The 8,982-nt window shown below is 56.0% G+C and overlaps 1 protein-coding gene across 1 annotated transcript; it reads right to left on the reverse strand.

The window, feature by feature from the left end:
• Positions 1-378: 378 nt before the first annotated feature.
• SLC12A3 (solute carrier family 12 member 3) lies at positions 379-8,982 on the reverse strand. The gene is made up of 26 exons (XM_015640124.1): positions 8,643-8,982; positions 8,224-8,382; positions 7,919-7,994; positions 7,693-7,788; positions 7,403-7,542; positions 7,076-7,186; positions 6,758-6,869; positions 6,375-6,505; positions 6,036-6,120; positions 5,538-5,692; positions 5,106-5,213; positions 4,775-4,898; positions 4,576-4,677; positions 4,327-4,482; positions 4,150-4,249; positions 3,618-3,729; positions 2,927-3,067; positions 2,637-2,743; positions 2,411-2,493; positions 2,179-2,247; positions 1,898-1,999; positions 1,612-1,723; positions 1,230-1,316; positions 1,006-1,141; positions 828-895; positions 379-538 (listed from the first exon to the last, which is right to left on the reverse strand). Exons 1-26 carry the CDS (start codon positions 8,934-8,936, stop codon positions 397-399), a joined length of 3,108 nt encoding a protein of 1,035 aa, XP_015495610.1. The 5' UTR covers positions 8,937-8,982; the 3' UTR covers positions 379-396.

Here is an 8,982-nt window from a genome sequence, read left to right on the forward strand (position 1 = left end):
GCAGTCCCTAGGTTCGGTGCTGACCTGCTCCCAGCCCCTGAGGCTGTTCCCACCCTGGACCAGTGGCTTTGCTGGGGCCAGTGTTCAGTCCCTGCACACCACTTGAGCCCTTCTGGGCATGCAGGTGCAGGAGCCCACAGCTCCCCTGCCTGGCTCTGGCTAACCCCAGGCCACAGCAGTGCCTGCACTGCAGGGCTGGCATTGTTGTTTATCCACATACAACCTCCAGAGCCCGAGATGAGTCAAACAAGTGTGGCAGCTGTGCTTGGTGGACATTTCAAGAGGGCTGGCAACAACCCTGCCTTCACTGCTCCCCCAAACTCCAGAAGAGCATGCTTCAGGATCAGAACTGTCCTGAAAAATTCACATCCCAAGTCATCAGGGATCCAGGAGGTTTTATTGACAATAAAAGGTCAACACGTTCTCTTGGTTTCCTCGTGTGAGGATGATGGGGGGTCTCAGGTCCTGTGAGAGGGTCTCGAGCCAGGCCATATAGAGGGAGCTGGGGCAGCGGCCCTTCCTGCCGATGGGCGGAGTGCTGCGGCACAGCGAGGGCTGTGAGGCATGGCAGAGCCATCCACAGCCCCTTTCTCAGTCCATTGCAGGTTATTTCCCTAAAAAGGGGCAACACCACATCCTCCCCCCACCAACAGGACCCGGTCTGGAGCCCTAGGTATCTTCCAAGGTCTATTCCCTGTGGTGCAGCACTGTCTCACCACAGCATTAGGGTGTCTGTGCACTATCTCCCTGCCCAGGGAGGGGTGAACATCCAGAGGGACCATTCCCACAGGGCAAGAAATGGATATGAGGGCATTACTGGCACCTACATGGCTATGAGTGCTGCATCCCGTGAGTAATCCAGCAAAATCTCATTCAGCCTCACTTGTCGGAGTGACTGTGGAGCAAAGAGCATTGAGAAATGCAAAGTAATGGTTTCCAGAAGGACTGAATTTTGTCTAAAAAGCAGGAGACCTTTTGCAGGAGCTCCCTCAGCACTGGTGCTACCTTGGCTCTGTTTTTATCGACCTCCTCATCAGAAATCTTCCAGGGACAGCCTTGTCTCATCTCATTCACTGTGGCCTCATCTTTGAAGCCATCGTTCAGCCTGAAGGGAGCGATGAGTTCGTCAAACCTCTTGATGCTGCAACACAAGCAGACAGTGCTGAGAAAGAGGGTCTGGGCAGGTTTGGGGGTGCTGGGGGGCACAGGGAAGGGGAGGGGGTGGTTACTGCTCTGGCCGGGGTTTCTGGTTGATGTCAGGGAGGATGTGGACCTCATGGAAGCCGAGGCGGAACTTGCTCAGCAGAGAGACAATCCTAATGGAGGGAAAAGGACACGTTTTCCCAAAGTTAGCAGGGAATAGTAGCTCTGACAGGGACCTGCCACAGCAGAAAACCCTGCTGCTGTTTTCAGTTTGCACTTTGGGTTTTCCCACTCTGCAGCCACATTGGTTTCCAGAGAAATGAGGCAAAGCAGCCAGGTCAGAGCTCACAGATCCCATTATGACAAAGCTGGGAGTGCTCAGCAGGGTGGGAAGCGGCTTGTGTCACCACCCATGGGACAGTGGCGGTGGCCAAGTGGCTAAGAGGTGAAGTGGCAGCCAGCACTTACGCCTTCCTCTCCTCGTCCATCCTGTTGATCTGCCCGCCGACAAACACCCGGATTTTGCACTTTCCCCACCGCTTCTTGCGCCCCAGGAGGTAGGGGATGAGCAGTGTGAGACCTGTCCCCAGGACACCCAGTGGGAGATGCAGCAGTGACCCCCAGGCTCAGCAGTGTTTCCTAGGTGCCAAAGGCCAGGGGTGCCCTGGCCCCATTTGGCAGGGACTGAGCCCTCCTGGGCACCAAAATGGAGGTGCTGGGCTCATTATCTGGACAGGAGGAAGGTGAAGGTTACCTCCATCATCGAAGAGCCAGTAAATGTCAATGGTCTTCTTGCCCTGCTCGCTCTGGAAGATGGTGCTCGCCTGCTGTTCACTGGCCAAGGTGGTGGGGTTCCCTGCCAGGGCAAGAGGGTCCTGATGTCAGCAAAGGGCACCGCTGGCCACAGATTAAAGGAATCACTTCCTCCTGGTCCCAGCCCTACTCTGCATCAGTGCTTGAAACCCCCACCCTGCCTGCAAAATAATCCTCAGAGCTAGGGATGCTCTGGGCAGTCACAAGCCACAACCAACCTACCTGTGCCTGGGGCTGCTCTGCTGCCAGTGCCATTCTCAGGGTGCTCTGCTGCCTCAAACGTGGGGTTAACTGAGGGGGGAGGAGAAGAGCAAGGGCAACACAGCAGTGCCTTTGATCCCAGCACAGGAGTGATGTCCTGCCAGGACTGTGACCTTTGTCTGGGGACATGGTACTGGCTGGCACATCCCACAGCTCCACGTCTGTGCATCCCTGGCTGCCCAAAACCACTTACCATGTGTCTGCAGCACTCGGGAAACATTCAGCCCTTCCTTCATCCGCATTAAGCACACGCCATACTTGAAATCGAAAGCATCACTGGAAGGAGGGAGGAGAAGGCAGTTAGTGGGGGTGGCACTGTCCAGCTGGACCCTGCACATGTGGCTGCAGCCATCAGTGACTGCGGGGCCACCATCATGTGCCAGTGTCCCTGAGAGGCAGAGGAGCTGGCATGGCCGTACTGCAGGATGCCCACGTAGTCCTCCAGGCTCTGTGGAGATGCTGTCCGCCAGTTCCTCTTGTAGCCCAGCACTAAGATGTTAGGTCTCATCTTCCCAAGGCCAGCAGCCTACAGATAGATGTCCCCATGAGACCCCTCTGGAGGGACAGACAGACACAGGTGGTGTCAGTCCACTCAGTGGGGGAGCAACACAAAGGGAGGTGCCTGGAGATTTTGGAGGGGGGTCAGAGCTCCCCCAGGCTGTGACAAAGAGGAGGGACCCTGCTGCTGGAAGGCAAATGAGGCCTGTACCTGGATGAGCATTTGGACACCACTTCTCAAATCCTCAGCCACCACATCCGTGTAGAAAGCCTTGATCTTCCTCTTCATTAGCCACTTAGTGTGGCCATCTGCCATCAGCTGGGACTCTGTCATCTTCTGCTTCCGTGGTCCCTGCAGGAATCAGGGGCAGGAGCTCAGGCAGCCCCTTCCAACTGGTGGGCTTGCCACCAAGGACTTCTAGCTCCTCTCTTCCCAACTCATTGGCAAGAGGTAGATGTAACCACTGCACACATGGAGGGTTGCAGTGACAGCCAAGAAAACCAGTGAATCCAGGGAGTCAACAGCCAGTGAACACAATCCCAACAGTCCTGTGTGTGCAGATGGGCTGGTTCTTACTGCACCCAATTACTCTGGAGACTTCAGGGCTGCAGGACCCACCCTGTCCTCTGAGCAACTACTTTATCCTTCCAAATCTTCTCCAATTAATTGAAAAAGAGAAGCTGTAAGGCCACAGGGACATCCTGATGCTTCACCAATGTTGCTCAACAACTCAGAGAGGCTTCCAGTTGACAAATTTGATCATCCAGCAGTACACAAGTGGACACACTTCTATCTCCACCCTGTGAGTGCACCTGGATACAATTGGATTTCCCAGCCCACCACCCACCGGTGGTCAGAGCCCCCAGGACAAGAAACCAACCAGCTTCTGCAGGTGACTCACAATCAGCACGTTGCCACAGAGCATCAGGCTGAGGTTCTTGGTGAAGGTCCCCACAAAATCCACCAGTGCTGGGCGGAAGTTGGGTGGGCCAGTGAGCACCAGGCACTGTGGTCTGCAGGAAGGGGAAAAAGGGAGTGAGGAACGGTACTTCGGAGGCATCCAGCCTCTTTAGAATGAACCATGTCTCTTCTCCCATGCTTGGCCAGTGGCAACTAAGAGGAGCATCTTTAGAATGAGAAAACATTATGTGGCCTGAGGGTCCAGTCTTACTCTTTGGTCTTTCTATATCAGATGAGACCAGTGTGTCTATGTCTGCCTGGTACAAGGAGGGCAGGGTTTGCCCGGTTTTCTACCTTACATGGCACAGACATGGGATTTTGGAGACAGACGCATTTTGCTGTAGCTCCTAGTAACTGAGGGTAGTGGTGAGGATGTGGCCATGGGCACAAAACCTCCCTGGGTTTACTGGAGGCAGGAGCTGGCTCTTCATCCCACTCCCTCCATGCCCAGCACTGCAATGAGCTGCTCTTACCTGTAGTTCTTGATGTGCTCATCCACTTCACTCAGCCCCACTGAGTAGCTGAGGGCCATGTTGTAGGAACTGGCTTGCACAGAGGAGCCCCAGTTGACATCTGCACAGGGAAGATGGATTAGCAACAGGGCCAGACACCTTCTGGGGCATTGCCAGTGCCAGGTTACCACCACCCACCTGGCTTTTTGTAGAGGACATATCCCAGGAGGAAGATGACGATGCCAAAGGCAATGAGGGCTGCCCACCAGGTCAGCAGAAACATGATCACCACTGAGACAGCAGCTCCAAAGAGCGCAGTCCACTTGCTGTAATACCGAAAGGAGGGTCGCCAGCCTGCACGCAAACACACACAGCGGCCGCTGCCGGGACGCGGAGCCGGACGCGGAGCCGGCCACCGCAGGCACGGCGTGGCGTGGCACAGCCCACCTGGGGAGTTGGTGATGGAGGCATGGAAGCAGCTGAAGTTGATGAGGGCGTAGGAGCAGAGGAAGAAGTTGGAGATGATGGGGGCAATGGCATTGAGCTCAGCTGTGGGCGGAGAAGGAGAGTGAGCTGTCAGTGGTGGGGACTGAGCCACCCTGCTGGTAGCAAGCTCCAAGAGGCTACTGGGGCAGCAAGCACCCACCGATGAGGATAAAGCCAATGGCAATGACGTAGGTGAGCATGTAGCCACGGATGGGCTCGCTGTTCCTCCCGTAGCCCTTCCCGAAGAAGCCAATGAGAGGATAGAGCTGGTCCTTGCAGAGACACTGCAAGGAGAGACGCAGTGGGGATAGCAGGCTTTGCCAGGGACATGGGATGGCAGTGCTGTGGTGGCTCCTGCATCCGTAAGAGCAAGGGCTGAACTGGACACATGTCCCAGGGCTGCTTATGGATGCAGAGCCCTGCACCAAGGAGCATCACCCACTGCTGAGCTCAGGGAGAGGAGCTGGGGTGTGCAGACACCACCCCCTCACCTGGAAGACTTTGGGGGCTGAGACAAGGCAAGCCAGTGCCGAGGAGAGGGTAGCTCCAAAGATCCCTGCTGTAATGAGGGGGCCAAATCCAGACACCATGCTCATGCTCTGCATGAAAACCAGGGGATCAGGAATCCCAGCATTCCTGGTGCACCAACCTCCACCCCTACCCTGAGGGATTTCCAGCCCCCATCCTGCTGTATTTCCATTAACATTATCCAGACAGCAAAATCCAGCCACATGCAAAAGCCCACTCCCTGGTGCCCTCCTTTAACAGGATGTTCCTGTTAAAACATGGCTGTTTCAAGAGCATGGGTGCCCCCCAGGATGCTTGGGGTGTGCCAGGCATGCAGCTCCCTGGGAAAGCCATCTGCTGCAGCACAAATCTGGCCAGGAGAAGGAACAGGAGTTGGTCATGGTTCTGAGCAGTACCTGGTAGTAGTTGCTGAGCCCGTATCTGCAGCTCTGCTGTTGGGTGCAGGCAGTGAAGTTCCAGCCGAAGCTGCAGGCCAGTCCCTCACAGCCCGGCGAGCCCATGGCCACGCTGTCGTTCAGGCTGCCTGAGGCATCTCGGACCACACAGGCACCTGGGGGGACACACAGGGCTACAGCAGGGCTGGCACCTCTCCACGGTTTCATGAAGCCCAGCCCCACATCCCGTTGCCTGTGACAGCTCTCAAGTTCCTGCCATGGGGCTGCCCCACTGCACGACGGCTTTGAACAATACTATGAGCTCCACTGCCCAGCAAGGATGACTCTGCCCCACGTGGGGGTAGGAACAAAGTCTGGCACCTGTGGACTCACACCGGGTTATCAGTGCCAGTGTCCACAGCTTGCTCCTGGCTCCTACCCACCTGCATCCTCCCAGGACACTCGTTTTTGCAGGGGGCCAGCCCACTCACCCATTGCACCTGAGGACGTGCTGCTTACCAATGGTAGCAGAAAGCACCAGGTAGGACATAGTGGTCCAGAAGATGGCCATCAAGGTGCCTTTGGGGATTGCCACGGCAGGATCCTGCCCAAGGGAGACGCAGAGATTATGTAAGACAGCTTTCCAGCAGCACTGCTAATGTAGGCAGTTCATTTGTGGCTGCTGTACAAGGGGAATTTTAATTCACTGTATCACAAAGCCACAGAGCATCTCCTGACTGAGCCCAAAGTTTCCAGAAGAAATAACAGTCTAACAGTTGGATCAAAATGAAAGTATCAGGGAAAATAGGGCTTGAGCCCTGAGAAACACTGGCTCAGGCAGCAACAGTCACAACGCACCTTCAGGTCACCCGAAATGTTGGCCCCAGCCAGGATGCCAGTTGCTGATGGGAAGAAAATGGAAAACAAGCCAAAGAAGGAGCCCTCAGGTCCACGCCAGTTGGGCACAAAGTTCTGAGCAAAGATATCAGCTGGGGAGGAAGCAGAGGAGAAGCATTTGGGGCCTCTCAGCTACACTTTTCCTGGCTAAAGCACTTCAGCACTGGCTGGGGGCATAGTGCTGATAGCAGGGACCCCATGGGAGGGGACACTGTGCTTTTAGTGACATCTCTCAGCAAGGAGCATCCTCCCACAGCAAACATCTCCCCCAACTACAGCAAAGAGCCAGGCTCCAAAGCTGTACTTGGACCTGCTGAGTGCAACCCCAGCTGTGGTGGACCTACCTCGGTAGCTGAAGAAGCCCTTTGCTTGCTTCTCAGCAGTGGCTGGGATCACTGTTCCCACCAGGTAGTTAATGAAGGAAACCAAGATGACCAGGAAGAACAGTATCTGTGCCTGCCAGACCAGAAAGAGGCGGCTGAAGAATTGGGTGTTTGGGCACAGAAAGAGTGAAGAATGCATTAGGAGAAAACCATGCCCATTTTTGGGGAGACACAAGTGCTCTGCTCCTCACAGGTACATCTGCTCCTCAGATGCCTGGTGGGCAGCAGGGATAGCTCTTACCAGTCCGGGAAAAAAACATGAGCAGGAGTGAGTGTTACCTTGGCCTCCCATTCCATGCCAGCCAGGGAGATGCCCAGCAGCACCGTCACAGTGATGACCCCAATGATTCGGATGTCATTGGTGGGGTCCACGATGAGGGAATTGTGCTCCTGGGGAAGGAGTGGAATATAATGGAAATGTGGAAATAACCCTCTTCCTTACCAAATCACTGTTTTTCTCATGAGTTTTAGCAGCCACTGTTTGATTATCAGTGGTCCAATGATAACACAAATATTGATAATCAACACAGGTTGTGTCAGGAGAAGGTGGGGATGAAGGGGTAGCAGGGGTATTGGGAGCCAGAGGACACAGAGCCACTTTCTTACCTGCAGCAGGTCCCGGACAGTTTCAGCAAAGCCCACTGTGTGCATGGCCACGGCCACCGCGTTTGCAAAGGCAAAGATCAGCCCTATGGAGCCACCCAGCTCCGGCCCGAGGCTCCGTGAGATGAGGAAGTAGGTGCCTCCTGAGGCAGGGAACACCCCATAGCATTACTGCTTCCCTCACGTTTTTGGGGTCCCCCCACACCTCACAGCCCATGTCAGGGTGCTCCCATCCTTGGGGCAGCCCCAGGATAAAGAGTTAATCCTGGAGTGGCCAGGAGGGAACACACTACCTGACTTCACTTTGCCATTGGTGGATATGGCAGAGATGGACAAGCCAGTTATGGTGGTCACTGTCACAGACATGAGAATGATGAGCCATGTCAGGGCTGTGGGGAAAGGGCATTGCATCACTCCTGTATCCCCCAGCCCTCCCTAGGAGTCCCACCACCCCCCAGGTGTTTGGGTGATGATGGGCCCAGGGCCACTGTCCAGCCCACGGTGAACGGCAGCACCCACCGATTCCTGCCTGGGCGGTGATCCAGGGCAAGCGCAAGTAGAGGATAACTCCCCAAATGTTCAGCATACAGCGAATCTATGGGGGACAGAGGGGAACTGGCCATCAGGGCATTGACACCCAGGGATGGCGAAACTGTGCCAGCTCTGCTGCTCCTCAGAGAAAACCACCCCACTGAGGAGGCCAGGGAATTGCTCAGAGCGTATGTTCTTACAAAAATATAGACTTTGGGAAAAATGCAACAAGGGTAAAATGCTTACAGGGTAGAGGGCAGGAGGATGCTCTCTGGGGGATGGGTCACACTCACCATGACACCCTTCACCCATCCAAAGCGTACAGGTTCTGGCACAGAGTCTCTGCCTGGCTCCCCTTCTGCCTCCTCCAGCCCAGCCTCTGGCCCAGCCTCAGGCAGACCATTGCTCTGCTGCAGGTCGGACACTGGCGTGCGAAGGCGGCCCGGGTCAGGCTGTGGGACGAGGGGAAGGCAGGTGAGGGTGGACTTCAAGCAGCTGTCCCTGGATTCAATGCTCTGGTTGAGCACACAGCTGGAAACAGCTGGATTCTCTGGCTTCTCCCAGGGCCTTCTTGGGGATGTTCAGTCAGCACAACACCAGTTATGGCACCAAGAGGCAGGAGACAGTGACCCACCACAGACACATCATGGGGACCAGCAGCATGGCCAGGGCATTCTGGAGATGCTGTAGGTACAGCCAAGCCCCCTGTTACCTTGAGGATGGAGTGCAGGTCAGCCAGCGAGGGCCTGCCCTTCCTGGGGTCGCCCACCCCCTTGCTGTTGGCGTAGTGCTCGTAGGCTGGCACCACATCCACCGTGTTGTAGCCGAAGGTCCTGGTGCAGAGGGTGCTGCTGGACAGGTGGGTGGGCTGGATGCTGTCGCAGCTGGACCCCTCAGTGGGTGTGTAGGGACCCCGGCCCCCCTCCTCCATGGCCAGGAGGGTGCTGATGGTGAAGCGGCCACTGCAGTGGGCCGGGGGCAGATCTGGGATGGGCAGCTCTGCCATTGCCCCTGCCCAGGAGCCTGCCAGGTGGGGGACAGGGTGGAGAGGG

Source organism: Parus major, chromosome 11 (assembly GCF_001522545.3).
Source record: "Parus major isolate Abel chromosome 11, Parus_major1.1, whole genome shotgun sequence".
NCBI classification, from domain to species: domain Eukaryota; kingdom Metazoa; phylum Chordata; class Aves; order Passeriformes; family Paridae; genus Parus; species Parus major.

What these genes read in the sequence shown, in the direction of transcription:
- SLC12A3 (XM_015640124.1), bottom strand. Translation starts at nt 8,936, where the DNA reads ATGGCAGAGCTGCCCATCCCAGATCTGCCCCCGGCCCACTGCAGTGGC. An exon ending in CAATGGCAAAGTGAAGTCAG is followed by an intron (nt 7,543 to 7,692) that starts GTAGTGTGTTCC and finishes TCCCTGCCTCAG; the next exon opens with GAGGCACCTACTTCCTCATC. An exon ending in CTGTCCGGGACCTGCTGCAG is followed by an intron (nt 7,187 to 7,402) that starts GTAAGAAAGTGG and finishes CTCCTTCCCCAG; the next exon opens with GAGCACAATTCCCTCATCGT.